Below are 21,389 nucleotides of genomic sequence, written 5' to 3' on the forward strand. Positions count from 1 at the left end.
TGGAATGATTTACCAGATGCCTTTGCTTTTAATGTAGAGCATATGTGTTTACTATTTCATATTTATGGACATGACTATCCCAGTTTCTGAAGGATATTGTCGCAGCAGAGCTTTGCACAAGTCATCTGTTGTCATGAAGACCGTGTATGTGAGAAGGAAGTCATCCAGGAGTGTATCTGCAGAAACCAAACAAAAATAAAAACACAAGGTAAGGGACAAGACTCCAAGGATTAGATTGTTATTGCAATGCAATGTATTAAGTCCAAAGTGAACATTATTCAGACCCGAAACATCATGGTGAGAAAATCCATTGGGCACACAAAAAGCCCTGAATAAGGCACAGTAAGTGGCATTTATGGGCCTTTTTTATTTTAGTAAAGGATTACTGTATATACTGGCAATGCCATCTATCCATTAATGCTAATAAGGCTGGAGCATGGCACATACATGGCATGAACTTGGAAGGGTTGGATAAGGTTGATGCCAGGTTTATAGGGGAAACAATTTTCTTGTAATATGACAATTAGCCCAGTTTTTGCATCTCCATGTTTTATTGTTGCCTAATCTCTCACTGTACACAAGCTCCTCAAAATACCCAGCAAATAGTATATGATTATTTTAATTATCGTACATAAGTGTTAACTTGATTAGGAATCCACAGTCATTTCATTGTATCTCTTGGCTCATAACAGAACAACGGCTTAAGTGCCCACATGAGATTCTATGTGAAATTGAATGCAAAGACAGCCAACTCATCTTTATTATAGCGGAACAAATGCATTAGAAAACCTGAGCTCCAGATAAACACTATACCGCGGCAAATGCATAGTTTTACACTCAATTTTTCCCTGATGGCTGGGTTCTATTATTTTTTTTTATAAAATAATGGTAGCCTGAGAGATAGCACTTTTGCTGTTAAGCAGGCACCTAGGGATCCAGCCCAGAGGTGCATTATCAGTGATACCTCAAATTACTCAAATTAAGTTGCTATGGTCATTTCTTTAAAAAACATAAAAATTAGACTACAATAGGCAATACAGGCATATGATCTGTTATCCAGAAACCCATTATCAAGAAAGCTCTGAGTTGCAGGAAGGCCATCTCCCATAGTCTTTATTTTAGTAAAATAATTGAGATTTTTAAAAATGGTTTCCTTTTTATCCTAAGTAAGAAAACAGAACATTGTACTTGATCTATCTAGTATAAATAAATCTAAAGCAACTGGACTTGTTTGGTAATCATTGAAGACGTTTCACTACTCATCTGAGCAGCTTCTTCAGTTCAACTGACTCGTATGGGAAGTCCTCAGCATATATACTCTTCCACTAATCCAATCACAATGGCACTATGTAACTCTTCAGAAAGGTGACATCTGAAACTCACAGAGGTGTGAATGCTGTGGAGTTACTTTGAAAGGATTACCAAAGTATCATGCAAATTTTGGACAAAGAAGACCGTTGGTTTGAAAGAGGTGTAAAAGAGGCCATTCATGTCAAAGTGGAGAAACCATCCCTTAACAGAGGCGGGGGACTTCGACACCATCTGTCTGCTACATACAATGCTGTTCTAACATCTGTACCCCAGCAGTTTCAGAACTCTTCACACATCCATTCATGCAACTCTAACAAGTAACACCTGTTTGAAGAGTTGCATGATACTTTGGTAATCCTTTCAAAGTAACTCCACAGCATTCACACCTCTGTGAGTTTCAGATGTCACCTTTCTGAAGAGTTACATAGTGCCATTGTGATTGGATTAGTAGAAGAGTATATATGCTGAGGACTTCCCATACCAGTCAGTTGAACTGAAGAAGCTGCTCGGATGAGTAGTGAAACGTCTTCAATAATTACCAAACAAGTCCAGTTGCTTTAGATTTATTTATACTAGATATACCATGACCTGGATGAATGGAAATCTTCATAGACATTGTACTTGATCAAAACTAAGATATAATTTATCCTTATAGGAGGTAAAACAATCCTATTGGCTTTATTCAATTTTAAAATAAGTAGAATTAAAAGTCTTAAGAAGTTTTGAGTAGACTTAAAACTTAAAGTATGGGGATCCAAATTACAGAAAGACCCCTTATCTGGAAAACCCCAGGTCCTGAGCATTCTGGATAACAAGTCCCATACTTGTAGCATGTCTCTAGACCCCAGTTCACCTGCTTCAAAAGTGGTAGTTCTATCGCTTTGTACTGTATATACATGTGGTTGCACTTTGCAGCCCTGGGGTCTTGAATTTGGATATTTGGAATGTTTAATGTGTTTGTGTAGGTTTCCTCCAGGGTACGTAACATAATATGGCTTCCTCCATCACTGTCACACAGGCTTAGTAAGTTTGCATTAAACTGATAAAACACTGATGTAGGGTGGATGAATGAGGAATACTGCAGAACATGTTGACTCCATACAAATAATTCTTATTATGAACCCAAACCATAACATACACACACACATATATACATACAGATGCAGAATACATCAATGTGTTGCTTGCACCTCAGGCAGAGATGAGATTACAGTGCCACACTGTTTAAAAACAGCAGACAGAACACTAGTGACTATATTGCAATCCCTGCTGTGCTTCCACATAGTTTAAACACCAGTCATTGCTTTCATGTTTTACTGTATTGTCAGTCTCTGTGTGAGATCGAGAGATTATCCCAGGCTATGCTGATCACTCATACGTTAAACTTCCCATCCATGATAATTACATGCTGACAGTTGAGGCGGTATAAGGTAATCCACGACACAGGCAATAATAGCGACATAAAATGGAAAATGCTTCTATGTGACACCTTGGTAAATTCTGTGGCTTTTCGAAAATGCTTTTTATCAGGACTGTAGTTTCTGTGTAGTTTTGGATGAAGAGAAGTCAGGTCTGGGTTTCACACGGCAGAATTACAGTTCTAAATCATTATCACTACCATACACACTGACCTGATTACATATATGTGTGAAAGGCACAGGTGTGCAAGGAGATTCGCACCTATGGTAATTAAAATATAAAATAGCTAATATCCACTGTAAACAGCAGTGGGAGAGATACATTTATAAATTACTTATTCATTGTACATACAAAGCATTATGTTCAGTTCTGTATCTCTTTTTCTAGGTATTGTGACCTGTTAATCATACCAGAGCTAATTAAAAATCCACCATACACTGAAGTAAACTTCTAAACTATTAATTACACACACATACACATGCACACACACAATAAGAAAACAGGTAGAGGGGTAGTTGAGAGGTAAGGGGTTGGAAGGTGTGACCAAGTGGCAGCAGAATGATACCAAAGGGCAGGAGTGAAGGAGCAATAAGACCAAAAGGATGCCAGGAAGAAGAAATCTGACAGCTAAAGAAATCTAAAGATAGTTTGTTAGTAAACAAGAGGTAATACAAGAACTGTAAGCAAGCTAAACAAATGAAATAGAAAAAAACAAAATATCTGTAAATCCAGACTCCAAAGGCCAAAATCGAGCACTAGAACATGTAATATAAACAACCCAGCCTATTAAGAGGCTTGTAAACATAAATGAATGCACACTAGAAGAAAAAGTATTTAACTACTTAAGGTATATTAGAATCACAAGTCCCACCACATTGGTATGGATGCAAACAAGTAAACTAAAATAATCGACTGTTTGAGGTTGCCTATAGCTTCACTCTGTAAGGTGACCCTAGACATCCCCAAACCAGTAGGTCTGAGCTTGGCATTTGGCCTGAGGCATAGAGGGGAGCAGGCAATATTTGATTGATTACCATTTGATTTTTAATTACCATTACTTTTACTTTTCATTCAGCACTTACATGATCTAGATGGCAAATACACAAGATTTTGGGGTTATATAAAACTTGCATAATACCAGTGTCCACAAAATGACACTTTTACTGTACCACAGAGACCTTATCCGCACACCCTAGCACTCCAAAGTTATATGCCCAGTGCACACTGCTGGGGGGATCGGCACCCTCCAAAAACACTTTAGCAACAAAAAGCAAATGGCACTCAGGGCTGCAAACAAGGGCAAAAACCCTTTCAAAAGTTTATTGCGGAGGTGCAACGTTTCGGGGCAAAGAATGCTTGATAAAGGGGTCACTTTGCCCCGAAACGTTGCACCTCCGCAATAAACTTTTGAAAGGGTTTTTGCCCTTGTTTGCAGCCCTGAGTGCCATTTGCTTTTGCAGACACTTGCCTGCTTGCTGTGATTGGGAATTCTAAGACTAAAGGAAACAAAATATAAATAATTTATAAAGTGTAAGTAAAGTTTATTTTGTTTCACGGACATGATAGAAAAGCATTTGTAATTATTTCCTAGGATGACAGGTCCCCTTTAACAAATGCAAGTTTAAAACCCTACAAACAGGAACGTTACCTGTAAACGTTTAACCAAACAAGAGTTGTAATTGATAAATGCTTTATCATGTTCCAATGTGTAATAGTAAATTTGAGGCATGGTACTTCAAACAATAATCTGTTATCCTGAAAACTTTCCAAGCACTGTAGATAAAAGATTTCTTATCTGTCAAATAATTTTGTACAGAGCCTTCAAGAAAACATTTCATTTTTTATCCAGTTATTCAGTTTCAAGAACTAGGACAGTAAATATCGGGAACTTAAGTTCAACACAGGGCTTGTATTTTCCTTCTGCAGTTACACCAGGATGTAAGGGATTTTTTTTAGCTTCTACTCATTTTCACCAAAAAATAGTTTTTGTGATTAGTGGCTTTTTGACAGTTGCAGGAGTAATTTAACTTGGCCTTGTGAGGAGTACATGCTGTGTCTTGACTTAGCAGGTAACTATGCTTGAGGCTACAAAGAACGTAGGTAGAAATACAGCTTGATTTATGTACCTGCTGCCTCCTCAGGTATGTATCTGCAACCTGTTCTTCAGTTTATGAAATTCCTACAAACCCAACAAAAGGCCCATTTAAATAAGACTATCGGGGTAAAATTAATTTAAACATCATCTATCTGAATTAAAGGGGTTGGTAACCTTTAAAATAAGTTTTAGTATGATGTAGAGACTGCTATTCTGAGGTAATTTGCAGTTGGTTTTCATTTTTTATTATTTGAGTGATGTAGCTTTTTGTTCAGCAGCTCTCCAGTTTGGAATTTCAGCAGCAAATTGGTTACTAGAGTCCAAATTAACCTAGCAACCAGACATTGGTTTGAAAGAGAGACAGAAATATAAATAGAGGAGGGCCTAAATAGAAATATTAGTAATAAAAAATAACAATACAATTGTAGCCTTACAGAGCAATAGTTTTTTTGGCTGCCAGGGACAGTGACCTCCATTTAAAAACTGGAAAGAGCCAGAAGAGGAAGGCTAATTACTCAAAAACTTTAACAAATAAAAAACTTTTATAAATAAAAAGACCAACTCAAAACTTGCTAAGAATAGACCTTTCTATAACATACTAAAGGTTAACCTTGTGGTGCCTCCTTGGCTAAATGGAGCAGGTAAGGACACAAGGGTAAACATGAATATAAAGTAATTGAAATCAGGTCAGTACTCAGAAAATGAAAATGAGCTCTCAGTAGACAACCATACAAATAACTAGCGCACCTTTATATTTCGCTAACTTCAGTACCTTTATGAATCCACAGGCTCCTATTTAAGCAATGCTATGAGTCTAATCCTTCTTACAAGGACAAACAGAACTAAATTAGCCCAGCACAACGTATGTCCCACTTTTAACATACAGAGCCATTTCCATTTAATCATGGGACTTGTGTCCGCTTTCTCATGCAGAAAATTACTTTGAGATCCCTTTAGTTGTAAGCATAACACCTTCAAGTCTAATACTGTAAAGTCATATTTTTATAATTGTCAGCCATTTTTTGCTGCAAGATGCTGATGCTCATTAGCTGCTACAACTAAATAAGACTTAGGGGCATATTTATAAAGGTGCTAAGGAAACAGTGCTGAAATACACCAAACATGGCCATATTCAGCAACAGGCGACATGTAAAATACCCTATATTTAGGCATATGGGCAGCCAAGTCCAAACTTCCTGGGTAAAAATAGTGTATTTTAATGAAAAAATCCAATTCCCTTATCAAAACATTTCACCATATTTTCACCACATTTTTTTTCTTCACCAGTACGTGTTTTCTGCTTTGAGCAGATGAAAGCTATTCTATCCTACGGGCCAGTTGCTATAAATTCGACCAAGGCGAAAGGTGATTAAATGTTTTTGAAATGTGAAAAAACGTAATGCAAGTATATAGGAAAACTGGCACACACTTGCTAACATTAGTAGAAAATGATAGAAAAGACTCATAATGGCATAAAAATCAAATTTCTATGTAAACAAAAAATTGGGGAGGATCATTTCCCAATTTTTGCTAAATCTTCCTCAGAGTAATTTTGTTGCAACTAGAAGTACTGGTAGAGATCCAGGCTGTGATTTAGTAATAAATGTGTACTGTAAGGCATAGGTACCAGTTCATTTGTGAAGGCACATCAGACCAGTCCTGTTGTGCGTACAGTACATTGCCATCTTAAATACTGTTGGTCTGCATACAAGGTCTAGTAATTCCCATGCTTGCAGCAATATAAACAGTTTGAGCAATATTACAATAAATTATAGATTCTGAAAACAATACAGGTTTTGTTTTGTTATTTTCTTGCCAAATAAAACAGAGCAACGTTATTATCAGCCGAGTTGTATTATTTAAAAGGTGTTGCTCAGTGTCACCAAGGATTCTTAGTTATAAATTGGCCACAAGTAGCCATGTTTCCCCTGTTTCAATGGAGCCTGAAGAAGACAACATTTTATTTTACCTTGGCATTAAGGCTGCTCTCAGAGAAATGCAATTAAATCTGCAGATAAATACTTAAAACAAAGGCACTATGTAAACATCACCTTCAATTTCCCTTAAAAAGGTTAGCAGAATGCTTTACCAGACCTTTAGGGAGAACCAAAGAAGTAAATGGGGAGCTATGGAGGCATCATCGTAGGCAGAGATCTTCACTGCTTAAGGACTGCGTCTGCCTTAGCTGTGACTACTAAAGAAGCCCTAAAGCATACTGCACAGCATTTCTACCTTACTGCTTTGTTAACCTTTAGTTCTCCTTTAAGATAGTTGAAATTCCTTGTGCTGTGGATGAAATGTTTATACTTTGTGGTCAAGAACAGACATTGCACTTAAATAAAGAGTCTTTATGTGTCTAACGCTGCACAGCTCAACCATCAAGTTCTACTGAAAGCCCATTAAACATAGATATGATTTAACACCTGCCATTGGTACTAATAGCTAAACTGTATCAAAATATATTGTGAATTTGCTGTTTAGTCATTCTGGTACATAGAATCCTGCTCCAGGCATGCTTCTATAGGGCTAATCTAAAACTCAGCAGGATATTACTCAGATCATTGAAGACATGAAAACAGCTTTAAGACATGTCATTTTCTGGAAATGTATGAAAATGAAACAAACAAGAGCTCACCACAGAATAAATTCCAGAAGTATCTACAAGGGAAAACAGGCATTTTGCCAAATTTCACCTGTCCCTGTTCCATGCATCCTTGTGTTGCCCTGCCACTTCATGGGAAGCATTGTTTTAGTGCCCAATTGTGAGTTAACACATACGTATTACAGTCAGTTTTGCTACATATAGGTTTGGTTTTCCTTTTATCTTTTTTCCTGTTTAGCCATTACTTGATTAACTTCCAAAGTCATTATTGTCCTTTATACCTGTCTTAAGCACTTTCATCCCAAGCTCAGCACTTCATTGTAATTGACCACTATTCAATAGCAGGATTAAATCACTAATAATGGAAAGTGGGAAAGGAATGACTAATATAAGGATGTAAAAAGCTGTCCAGTAAATCCTACATATCAACCGCAGTATTTCTGTAACTCTCTATAGTGGCTGCTCTTTGACTATAACATAACATCTGTATGTAGAAGGGTGTTTTGATATATGGCAATTTGCACCTGAAACCAAAAAAGCTCAAGCGAAGAACCAGTAAGCACCAAAATAACATTGAGTATCAGACAGCCAATTCCCTTGCTACTATGTATTTATCTGCCTACTGGCAACTAAACATACAATGTAGGTTGTTCGAATAATTTGCAGATAAATTACGTACCTGTAGGCCCTAAAAACAACATAACAAATGTGCCTCACAATTTGTACAAAGTACATATTCAAAGTTAAAAATAAATTAATCTTCAGATTCCATGATATGGAAATCATGACTGACCCATCACCACACTAAACATAACACTATACGTATGTGGAAAAACCATTATTATTTCATTGGAAACCCTTTTATTGCCTTGCAAGGTAATGGAACAGCATAAGTAGAAGACATTCTAAATGGATGGGAAATGGAATGTAGCCCAGCTGCTGTGTGGTACTCTCTGTAGCCTAGACTGATGTGCGCTCTTTATCTCAGTACATTCTACTGGCAAACTTCCCACTGGATTAGGCAGGAGAATAATGACTGAAGCAACAGAATAGGATTTGCTGGCAAGTTATTAGACAGTTCTTGAAGACTCACTGTTTTACAGAGACCACTATGAAATCCATCCTTCAAAGCAGTACACTCCAAACCATAGCATAGGGATAATCAAATGTACGACTTTCAATAACAATTACATTTGCAAATGTAAAACCACTGATAATGTTTAATGAATGCGTAATATAAAGTCGACTAAAGTTGAATTTTCTTTCATTATGCAAAAATCAATTTTTGGGTATGTTGAGGACCCATTTATCATGTAAACTCACTGGAAGTGCCAATATGCCCACCCAGAGACTTTAGTTGCTAATGTAACTGCAGAGTGGGTTACTGCAGTTTTGTTCCAAGCCACCATGTACCAGTTCTAGCAAGGCGATGCATAGCGCAGATAACTCCAGTAACTGGAGGCTTAGATCAGGATGGTGGTGGCACTGTCTTTACAGATCTACCCCTGGTCTGGGTAGCACAACCCAGTGATTTTATATTTTACTGTCTTGTAAAATCTTGTTAAACATGTGCTTTGTATGTAGAAACAGTTAGAGAGACAGTATACCCCCTTGTTCAACATGTGTTCAATAAATAATAGTATGCTGTCTTTTGGCTATTTTTGTAATCAGTTTGTAATATTTTGTAATATTTTTGTAATTAGATTACCAGTATACAACTGTACCTTCTTCCATTGTTGTGCCTGTTTCTTAACAGGAACCAAAATCTACCTCACAATGACCAAACATGGAGCAGCTTTAGTTCCCCTACCTGTCCTGTTTAGGCAGAAATGGACAAACAGAGATGAAGTGAGAGGTAAGTGTCTTTTAGGCAAGGCCCCCTATAGCTCTTGTATTGGTTGTGTTTTTGTATGTAGTCTGTATATTTCATGCATTCACCCGTTTATTGTACAGGTTGCAGAATAAGTTGGGGCTTTAATAAATAAATTATTAATTACATAAATTAATTATTATAATTAAGGGGAGGGGTGCAGAGGAGACAGAAATATTGCTTGGCAACAACAGCAGAAAAACAATTATATGCTTTGGGTATTAATCAACAGTGATGAGTGAATCTGCCCTGCTTTGCTTCGTCAAAAAAGTGCATTGTACTCAATGGGTGTTTTTTTTCACAGCTACCGTGCAACTTTATTTTTGCACCCATTGCTGTCTATGGGTGTTTTTTTTAGCAGTATAACATGGCAAAAAATGTTGCTTATCATCATTCATTAGGGAACTGGTTCTACAAACTAAAGTTACTGCTATATATATCTTTAGTTATATGGTGCTGGCAAAATGTGCATTGCTGTACTCATTGCTGTACATTATTAGAGTAGCTTAATAGTACAGATAGAGAGAAATATTGACAAACATTGCCAGGTGTTAAGTGATACAAAAGGAAGGATGTCCCTGCCCTGTGTCTTACAATATTAGTCAGCAAAGACACACCTGAGAATGAGGGCTAGAAAATAGGCCTGGCTCTATAAGACTTTACTGAACATTAAGCATAAACATCTAATTAGGAATCATATATGCAAGTCTGGTCCAACAAGAGCTATTTGCTGGATTTACCATGGGCTGCTGAAATAGACACTGTCTATTCCTGTCAACAGTTGATATAGGAGTTAGAAAAACACTATTTTCATTACTATATAATCTGTGTGTGCTGGGTGCCACCACAATGCTGGAACTTCTATTTAAATCATTCTTCATTTACACAGTTTCAAGAGCACTGCACATGTACATAGGACATAATCAGCCTCACAGTCTATTTTCCATGCACACCATGTCATCTTCCTAAAAACCAAATCCACTAGCCATGTTTTTGGACACTTGTAAGAAATCAACGCAACTGGAGAAAAATGTACTCACAGATAGAGCTGTGTTTAAAATAAAATTCAGGATGCCAACAGTGTGAGACTGCAATGCTAATCACTGTATTGCTGCCAAACACAGACAAGTCCCTTTGGGCCTCTCTACACCAGAATAAGCTCAATGGCCTCACTTAAATTCAAGAGTGTATCATGTCAAGCAGAGAAGCAGCCATGGGAGTTTCAGAATTCACTAGATGCTTGGGGCACTGAACACAAGAGGAATCATTTACGTAACAGAACACATCAGCCGCAATTGGCCACTGACTTGCACTGCATTGCACTCTTACCCCTAAAAATTGCAGCAGATCTCTATGCCCTGTTTCAGGGTGCAGAGACATGCTGCTTTCCCCCAGAAATACAGAGCTGGCTGTACTTATAAGTACTGTATTAGTGGGGGCATGTAGGTGTATCCCACCTGCCCTCTAATTTGCACATTATTATTTAGATTTAGATGCCCCAGTTTAAGAGTTGCAGAGTGCACCGGCCACAGCAGGGCCCTGTCCATTTCAATATGGCACTTGGTTTAGAGTACAGCCCTACCCTGGGTACAAGTGCTTGTTATGTGAGCACTAAGGGGCGTACATTTGTGCCTGTTAGTGCTCTAGCACTTGCAGCCCATAAATTCTCAGAACAGCCTTTTCCCAATTTCATAATATATCTACATGTATGGGATCAAAGATGGAGCATAATTAAGACTTAGCAAGGCATCGCCACCCCAAAAAGAAACCAACTGCTATATATTTGCATATGATTGTAGATGGAAAGCCAATGGAAACCCCCCCTATTGGTTTCTCCCCTGGGGTCCCCTGTTATGCAGAAAGCAACAAAACCAGCAGTGGTAGATTACTTCCCAGAGCACTCTATTAAAACAAACAATTCTTAATTTTGACCAATTTGCTTTTTCTTTAACAAAAGTACCTTGATGGCAACTAAGCTAAATCTATGTTGCTAGCAGAACAAACCTATGGTTTTTTTCAATGTATAAATGTTTTAGTAGCCTTAAGGCATGCTTCTCCCCTATCTGGAAATCTCTAGGTCCCATGTGCTCTGGATAACAGATCCTATACCTGCACTTAGAACACTTAAGAGTAGTGTTTTTCAAACTGTTGGGCATGATCCCCAGGGGGAATGTACCCAAGAGCATAGGGACATGGAAATTGCAGCAGCATCCCCAACCCCCTCCAGCTCTGTTCTGGTGGTTAACAGACTTTACAGATAGCAAAGCACTGTAATAGGGCAACACACAAGGGAGAAAGCGGGAGATTTAAACAGCTGTCAGACATGCAGATCCTTTGTGTATTGTGAAGTAAGAGAGCTTTGCAACCTGTCAATATTGGCAATTAGGAGCAGGAGCAAAGAAAAAAACATAACATAGATAAAAGGAAAAAAGCCTGGTTAAAGAAAGCAGAAGGAAGAAAAAAGCAATGCAACAAACAGCAGAGGAAAAATTAAGAGGTAGGAAAACAGAGAAATGGATGACAGAACAAAAGAGCGAATTAAAGATGTGAAGAAGCAGCATGATAGAGAAGACAGCAAAGGAGAGAAGGGCAAAGCCAAGGAACAGAAAAACAATAGGGGCAAGAGTGGAATCCAATGAGAGTTGAATGAGAAGTAGAGAAAAAGTATTAAAGAAAGGAAGCAATACAACAGTATGGAGCAAGAGAGAAATTGAAAAATCACAAAAGAAATGACGCATAAGAGGAAAGTAAAAAGAAAGGAAAATGGTTTTGGGAGGCATATACAAACATAGGAGGGGGGAAAGTAGAGCCGATGCAGATAACTTAAGGAAAAGGAGAAGATGAATATGAAAAGGACAAAAACATCCTAACTGAGCCTACCTTTCAAAGCAAACATTTTATTTTATCCTATTATTAACAATATACTCCAGGAGTCCTAAATAACTGTTGAGTGCTGAAGGGGGATTGGATTAAAAAAGTTTGCAAACCTCTAACATACCATTTCAATTTTAACTTTCCAGATACCTGAAAAGATGATTGACTTATACTGTCTTTAAGATAATATCTATGTGTAGTGGCGTAACTAGGCGTCCTTGGGGCTCAGTGCAGAGTTGAAAATACTTTCCAAAAAATGTGGGCCCACATGCATGCATAGACCAAATAACTTTGTGGCTTATGTTTCCTAGATTTACTGATAACTCTATAATCATGGATTAATCACTGTCAACAGTTTTTTTTCTGTGTAATTATTGCATGATAACCATTTAAATGTTATTTGATCTTGGTAATCCATAAAATTATTATTGCCCTGCCACAAATAGTGGTAACCTTAAGGTATAAAGACAGCTATATCATTTAACAGTTGAAGTTTGGGGTGCTAACATCCACTTCTTCAACCTGGTCAAACACATACAAAAAGATGGATTTTACCCATTTATTTAAATCATTATTTCATGTGGGTAAAGCCTTTAATCAGCATGTAATCAGTTTTATAACATCAAAAGAAGAAAGAAACTGAATTTTGATGCTACATCTCCTATTATTTTCTGTGCCAATTTTAGCCCTGCACCCAGAAAAGCACTACCCAGATAAATAAAATAATAAGCCTGCTACAGGTCCGAACAGTTTATTAATAGGCTAAGTAGTCCTTTGGCCTTATTTTAGAATAAAAAAAATATATTAAATACTCTGTCTGTTTTGAAACATCTTAACATCTATACAGGGATTCAGACCACACTCATAAAATTGTATTTCAGTATGCTGTCTCTTTGACGTAAGCTAAATTAATGAGTAATAATAATGATTCCATCTTTACCTACATAGCGGCCCTTCCTGCTAATGATTTCTCTGGCTCATAGAAAGGAGATGACCCATGTGGAACAATAGATAATAAAAGCTAATGCGTGATAGCGTCTTGCCTTTGTTACTTTTATTTGAACTATGAGGTGAACAGGACAAGCACAAAGCAAATGTATGGGAGAAGGAGAATTACACTCTCTTACATTCTCTGCTTGTAGCAGGATCCTTATAATGATATACAGAATTTCATTATTTTAGCATTAGTGGAACTGTCTTTCACATCTCTGAAGCAATAATATGTGATTTCCCTGTGCTCTCTATTAAAGTAAACACGGTCAGAGAACCAAGAACTGGGCAACAACAGAGCTTATAGCAAAATATCTTTTAATAATTTATTGGGATATGTTTAGATTTAGCTCTAAGTGCACAGCTGTCACGTAACATATTTCAGGTCACGTTAGCACAAGAAGTAGGCCGAGGTGGTAGCACACATTATCAGAACAGAAAGGGTAGTGAGTTATAAATTTTGTTCTTTTAAATCTTTCTCCTCCCAGTTGCACCTCTTTTTCACCCAAATAAGGAGGCCAGGATTCATAACTTTGTGACTAACTTTGCAAATCTGTATCTGCCATTAAATCTATATCCTCTGCAGAGAATAGCCAATGTTTAACCTCAATATCACACATCATCTCCTCCCATATGCAAAAACAATTAGACCTCCAGGCTAGAATGAATTTAATTTCATTCACTGTACAGCATGCCATGGAAGCTTGCAGCTGTCACAATGTAGAAGCAAAACTCTCGGTCTAGCTGCTGCTCTACATCACAACAATGGTAATTCCTGCTGAGGGGCTGGCATCAGCTCGAGATTTATGTATTTCCAAACTACAACTCCCAGCATCCCCATGCAGGCAAATAAGTTGGGAATTGGTCAGTAGCAAAAGCAGTAAAGCTTGTCAATACTGGTTCCTGACAGTCCAGAGCACTGATATAGCCAATAAACTTGTGTTATCATTCAAACAAAACACTGCAGACACACATGAGCACAGTCTCTGAGACTAGTAAAAGAAGACAGCATACAATTATCTCTGCTGTTTTATTCCATACTGCTTAAAATCAATTGCCCATAAAGCCTTTGTTTCAAAAAGTAACAATACCAAGCCCCAAAAACATAATAAGTTAGAGGACAGCTGGCACCTGAGCAAGAGAATCATCAGTCTTCATGATCTTACCTGTATCTTTGTCTTGTACCTCATCCAGGTGCAAATCATTCAGGAGGTGCTCCAGAATCTTTTCCGGGGTCCCCGATACCACCATGTACCTGTCAGAAAGCAAAGAGTCCCCTGAATCATCCTCTGTGGAGGACTGAGAGCGGCTGCTCCATTCGTCTTCCTCATCCTCCTCATCAATATATTTAAAATAAGGCACATCAAATGTTGGCAAGGGCTGCTCTCTGGCAGTGAATGCTGCTGAATGCTTCTTGTCTACGCGGCCATTAAAGACCCTCAGCTTGGAGCTTCCCATTGCGGCAATCTAATAACAAAGGGCATCCCCTATAATATGCACGGCATTCCCAAACCAGTGCTGTCTCTGCTGGCTAAATCCATCTAGCAGCTGAGAGCTGTGCATTCATCGTGTGCCTGTGTGCTTGTGTGCTTGTATGCCTAAGGAAAAACTCTTACCTCCAATCATTCTCGGCACTCCCTGCTGTGGGGGCTGGGCTTTCTGACAACACTTTCTTAAGCACCAGAACATCTTGGTCTTCTTCCTTCACTTGTACAGTGGATTCCTCTTCATCCTGCTTCCATGCGAGAAAAGCAATGATATAAAATAATGCACTCTCTCACATAGGAATCATTTATTTGCTTCAGTGCTGTGATCTTTTATCTAGAAACACAATATCCAGAACACTTCAAAATATGCAAGACCATCTTCCAAAGGGTCAGTTTTAAGAAAATACTTCTTATTTGTAAAAATGATTTACTTTTTTCTGTAATATAAAGCAGTAGCTTGTATGTGAGCCCAGCTGAGCACGGTGATTTGAATTATGGAAATATTTCTTATTGGGAAAAACTTTAATGTAGAAACAGACAGGAAACGGCAGCGCTTAGTCTGCAATCACCCTTTATTGGTGCTTCTCATGACATGTTTTGGGAGCTAATCCCTTTTTCAAGTGAAACATGATTTTCTCCAGAAATATGTCATGATAAGAACCAAGAAAAGGTGATTGAAGACTAAGCGCTGCCATTTCCTGCCCTAAAGTTCCCAGATTTTAGCCACCCATAGTAATTTGCGGACGCTGTTGCCTAAGGCGAGGTTCTCACCTTGCCTCATGGAAGCTACACTCATGGATTGCTGATTCGTTGTTAGGGGTTACCACATTAGAAAACAAATTGTGCCATATTAGTTTATGAGCCTTATGTTATTGATAATTTTACATCTTTCTTTTATCACATACTCTAAGAAACGTGATTAACAAAGATGCGTTTATAGGGATTATACAAGCAGATAAAGTATATTGATTTATGCAAACTGCTTGTGTAAGTGATTTTTATGAAGAGAAGCATCAGGGAATATACCAGTATTTATTATAATGAACTTTACATTACTTTGTAACGAGAGAAGGGTTATGCATATAGACCATTATTAACAAGGCAAAGCATTTTGAAATTCTGAAGAATCAGAGAAATATAAAAATTACAAAAATAAAATAAAAAAATCTCTGAAAATCAAAAGTTTTAAAGAGGCTGTTCACCTGGAAATTAAATTTTAGTTTGGTGTAGAGAGCGGTATATACATTACAACTTGCAGTTCATTTTCATTTTTTTGCAGTTTGTTTTACCTTTTTTTTCTCCCCTTCTCAGGCTTGAAATTGCCTCTGTCTGGTTGCTAGGGCTTAATTATCCTGTTAACCAGGCAGAAGTTTAAAAGTCCGAATGGAAAAGAAATAGGAGAAAAAAATGCTATAACCTAAAGGAGTTATATAAAGGGATTCATCACTTGGAATTCAGTCTGAAGAATGGTATGTATTGTGTAAAGCAAAAGCTGTTCTGCAAAAAGTGTTTTCAGGAAAGGCTAACAAGAATATTAAGTTATATTAAAAGGAATGCCACATTGTATGCTTTAAAATGTTGTTTTCAGATTTATCAAGAAACGTCCCAATGTTCCTACACCACCAGAAGTACCTTTTGTCAGGTGAAAACTCCTATACCACAGTGTAATATAAAATGCTGCACAAACATTACTTTAAAAACCTTTCAGATATTCTGATATTTTCCTTAAAAAACCTTTAGATTTTCTTCTAAGCACCCAGCCTAGACTAGACCCAGACTCAGTCCCCTTGAATCACAGTGTACAATCTTGTGTAATTATTTCGTCAATGCTAGTCTGACTTCCAGAAAACAGAGGATCATTTTTCAGAACCATTGTCTCAGCCCCAGAAGCAAGAAATGATTATCAATAACTCACATCCACTAATCAATACCATTAGCTTGCCAATGGAATAAAAAGAATAACAATGAAAAAGGAGACTATACACGGTATTTGTACAAGGATGTAAAACCATCAGGTACATAAAAATGCCATTCTAAAATGCATACCTTCTTTGTGGCAAAAAACGATACAAGTGGTTTCTTGCCAAGCAGTACTGCTGCGTTAGTTTTATATGTGCAAAAGGCTCAGCAGTTTGATCAGAGGATTCAAGTGATGCTTTGTCAGGCAAATGGCCTCCTTTAGAAAAGCATAGCCAGCCTTGTAATACAGGCATTGTAGCTGGCTTAGCAATTAATTATCTTGGAGAAGCACAACAATTTTGAAGCCATTTTTTTTGTTCTCTTAAAGGGGCTGTAAACCTAAAAATAACATTTTGATTAATGAAAGCAAATGTAATTCTACACAGTATTCCAATAAACACTAATTGCAGATTTTCCATGATTTTAAAGTTATCTGGAAATGTAACTAAAAGTAGTCTTTGCCTGTTCATTGCAATTTTCTGGTGGTTCTGACTTGCATGTTCTGTTAGAAGAAATGTACAGGAATATTACAGAAATGTTCAAGGTATTGTGGTCTATGGCAGGCGGTAAGGAAAGGGCTCCAATGTGGGCTGTGTGCCCTCTAATGTTTTAAAAGGAAAAAGGATAAACAGTCTGTATAATATAAAGCTGTTAGAAGTCACCAAGGAGATGCAAAAGCATATATAGTTATGTGGATAACAGCCATGAAAGCTAATGCAGAACATACCTCACATTATATAACAAGGCAGTGTCACATACAAATATAGGTATGGGAACTGTTATCCAAGTGACTTAAATCGCCTACCTTGTACCCCGGGCTGGTGCCCCTGTTGGGAGAGAACAGCACCAGCCCGGGGTACATGCAGCGCTTCCTTCTTCCTGGTTCGCTCGCGCGCGCATGCGCAGTAGAGTGAATAGTGGAACCTTAACAGAGAAGTCGGCTTTTCACTCTACTGCGCATGCGCCTAACGTATAGTTGCAGCAAAACGAAGCAGGAAGGAGGAAGCGATCGCTACAGGTACCCCGGGCTGGTGCTGTTTCTCCTAACAGGGGCACCAGCCCGGAGTACAAGGTAAGCGATTAAAGTCACTTGGAAGTGCCTAACATTTTGGCACCCCCAAGTGACTTAGCCTTTCCTTCTCCTTTAACACAATTGTTTTGCCACCAATAAGGAGTAATTAAATCTTATTTATTATTACAGAGAAAAAGGAAATCATTTTTAAAATATTGAATTATTTGCTTATAATGGAGTCTATGGGAGAAGGCCTTTCTGTAATTCAGAATCTTTTGGATAATGGGTTTCTGGATAATGGATCCCATATCTGTATAGTAATGTCTCTGGTTCTTACTACAGAATTAATAATAATATTTACCCCCTCCCCGCAATCATTAATATATGTCAACAAAAGTCTCTTTATGCTGCTTTAAACTGGAATCTCATTAGTATGCTAATATTACCTAAGGAAGTGTTTACCAAATGTTATATTTAGTGACTCACATTAGGCAGCATTAATGATATGTCATTTAAGGCATGGCTATCAAAGTGTAACCTTAATGATAATATTAATAACCTTATCTTATGTGTCAATCTGATTTGCTACATAACATATTTGCTGATGAACAGATAAAAGGGAAGCCTGTCACATGTATGGAATATTGTCCTATATGAATCCAAAAATAAATACACAGTCCGAATTGTGTGGCTATTGCAGGTTTTTTTTTAATTGACTTAGCATTTCTACTTTAGTCCTACTGAAATGCTTAGGTTCTGTTTATTTATGCAAATATATTACAGTCCCCACATTTTAGCACTGTTACTAGCTATTCCATTAGATGATGCTGCATTATTTACCAAGTTAAGAATTCATTTGGAACACTATGGGTCACTGTACCAGCATTTACTGCATCTCAGCTGGTTTTACAGAGGCAAGCTGAATAATCATGAGTTTCTCTATGTGCAGCCCAGTGGAATTCCACAGGCAATGAAAATCCTTAAGCTGGCTCATTATACCCTGCTTTAGTTAAGTGTCTTGGGAGAGTACAAAGCTTGGAATACAAACCAGTATTTCTGAATACAGATATACTATTGGGAAGCATTCTGTTACAGAAATGTTGACAGTGTGATGTAATCTGATGAAGTAAATGATGCAAACACATATATAAACATTTTGTTAACGACAGCTCTGGCACATTGCACCAAGCTATATATACCTTATAGACAGTGTATCCCTGGCTTCCCATGGCCTACAATATCATTATGAGCCAGAGGCACTGGGAAACACTCACTTGCCTAAGGTCACAATAAGATTAGTGGGAATCAATGCATGACTCCTTGCTTGTTAATCAGAGCCAGTCATCGCTTGAGCCACATCATCACTCACTCTTCCACATTCAAACTGATACTCAAACTGATACACATGTATATATTTTATATCAAGTTTATCATATATTACTTGTATGTTATATAATTGGCCACACCATTTATGCAGATAGAAAAACAACTTTTTACTAGGAATATTTAGACTACTTTGAAATATTTTTCCAATTAGAATTCTCAAGATACAAATGAAGAAAAACTAAGTCAGAAACCAAAAAAAGCAGTGGGAATATACAATACTAGACACAGCATGATACAAAATGTAAAATTAACTAACAAATCATGGTTTATAGCAAAAGCAATACATGCATTCTCCCATTAATAAAACATTACCCAAACTGCTTCTGCTCTCTGATTGTTGCATTGCAGTTTACTCTCAACACCAATTAAATGCTTTATAACTACAGCAGGGATCTCTTGGGAGGTTATTTTAACTGTGAATGTGAAGCATGCACATGATGTTTTTATAATGTGACCTGGGCATGGTCTGGGGGGATACCATACCCAAGTAATTCAATCTCATGTACTAGCAGAATAAAGCGAGAAGAACTCAGAGCATGGTGGGCTGTTGTATAATACTGAATGTCACTCAAATCCATCGGCAGGAGGCTGATTTGGGAACTCATTTTTACCACTAGTATAAAAGGAGACACAAGGATACTGATCCTTGTGTCTCCTTTTATACTAGTTGCTGGCAGCAGCAAACCAAGTGCTTACATACCACACTGGTGACTGGTTTCCTTTTATCAATATCATATAAACATAATCACCACTATTCAATCTGGGAGATACAATGTAAACAGGACACTTACATAGGTTTATACAAGAAAACAATGTGGGATGGCTCAGCTGTCTAAAAAAAGTAAAAACACAGTGCATGATCCAGTATGAAAAACGGAGAACCCAAGCTGCAATGGGAAAAAAGACTGAAGGCAAAGCTTTTTCCTATTTATTCCCTGAATGGTGCAATAAAGTATGTGGGCTAAAAAGGAAGCCTAGGCTCCACAACTGGTGGCATTAGGCAGCTCTATCAATCTCTGTCTCAAGCATTTATACAAAAAATAAAAAAATCTGTGAGCTAGGGACACAGTATTTCCGAAACTGTCTGCATGACACAGTCTATCAATAGTAGTATTGATATTTTCAAAAAATATCTAATGCTGCTTTCAAAACAGGCCAAGGATACCTTCTGCACTCTCTTCGACCTGAAGTATTGCAGCAAGATACAAACATTACAGGTCTTCTCTGCAGCCAAGGTTTGTAGATCAATAGTCATTTCATACAGTAGCAATGCAAGTGCCTGTCTAGCAAATCTTGCTCATTTATCATCTAAACCTATTGTGCTGAGAGCGGAAATGCACCAGAAAACCGTAATCCAAAACACATCCTCTTTTTAAACAGAGCATGAAAGGCAGATGGTTTAGAGATCAGTTTTGCAATTACCAGGTTTTTAAAGGATATATCTGGAAATATTCCATGTTTCAATTTGACCCTATGGGGTAAAATATTTATTAAGGTAATGTGCACAATATGCACAGATCTTGCAACCAACATCATGATAAGCCTAATGTGTTTTACAATTCTGTCTATAGCCCTGCAGCCCTACTCTACTTTTACTGCAACCTAAATATCATTTAATATCAAAAACTAGTTTACTATAACAATATAGTTGGCAATTAGGGGGTTATTTATCAACGTTTGTTTTTTTAACCACAATTCTTTTTTTATCTTGTGCGAAAAATCATGAAATTGACTTATGGTTAAATAAAAAATCAAATTTCAATATTTATTAAGCAAAAAACCTGATAAACTTGAATATAAAACATTGGCATCTGAAAGCTTGCAAGGCCATGTAGAATTGGGAGCTATCCAAGGCACAATTTAAACTATTTAGTCAAATCTAGTTTTTCTGATTATTGGGAGGAAATCCTTAGTGTGAAGCACAATTTGATGTGTGCGCTGCCCATAAAATTTGTGGCATATGCACAAGTGTACGACTTAGACGGAACAATGTCTGGAAGGTTCTAAACTAGGGATGCACTGAACCCAGTTTTTTGTGTTTGGCAGAACCCCCAAATCCACCCTGATGGATTCAGCCGAATACCGAACCGAATCCAAATCCTAATTAGCATATGCTAACCACGATCCGCAAGGGATAAAAATCACTGCACGCAGCGTGTGGAGAAAATGATTTCCCTCCTAACATTTAACCCTTCAGAATGCTAATTAGCATATGCTATTGAGGATTCGGATTCGGTTCAGCCAAAACCAAACCCTCCCAAAAAAGGCCGAATACCAAACCGAATCCTGGATTCGGTGCATCCCTATTCTTAACACTTGGTAAATGTTGCAGTCTCTTCACAAAGCTCAAGTAGAATGTTATTTCTAAACCAAAGAGCTAGAAT

General features: G+C 37.6%; 1 protein-coding gene across 4 annotated transcripts in view; it reads right to left on the minus strand.

The window, feature by feature from the left end:
• rapgef5 (Rap guanine nucleotide exchange factor 5) overlaps positions 1-21,389 on the minus strand; it is a 163,109-nt gene that overhangs the window by 32,558 nt on the left and 109,162 nt on the right. For 3 of the 4 annotated variants that reach the window (XM_031903649.1, XM_018094932.2, XM_031903651.1), the window contains 3 exons: positions 14,778-14,896; positions 14,328-14,416; positions 98-176 (listed from right to left, as the gene is read on the minus strand). In XM_031903649.1, the coding sequence (XP_031759509.1) occupies positions 98-176; positions 14,328-14,416; positions 14,778-14,896 (287 nt within the window). The remainder of the gene's footprint in view (positions 1-97; positions 177-14,327; positions 14,417-14,777; positions 14,897-21,389) is intronic. The other variant, XM_031903650.1, reaches the window with a different exon arrangement.

The sequence above is a fragment of the Xenopus tropicalis genome, chromosome 6 (assembly GCF_000004195.4).
Source record: "Xenopus tropicalis strain Nigerian chromosome 6, UCB_Xtro_10.0, whole genome shotgun sequence".
NCBI lineage: Eukaryota > Metazoa > Chordata > Amphibia > Anura > Pipidae > Xenopus > Xenopus tropicalis.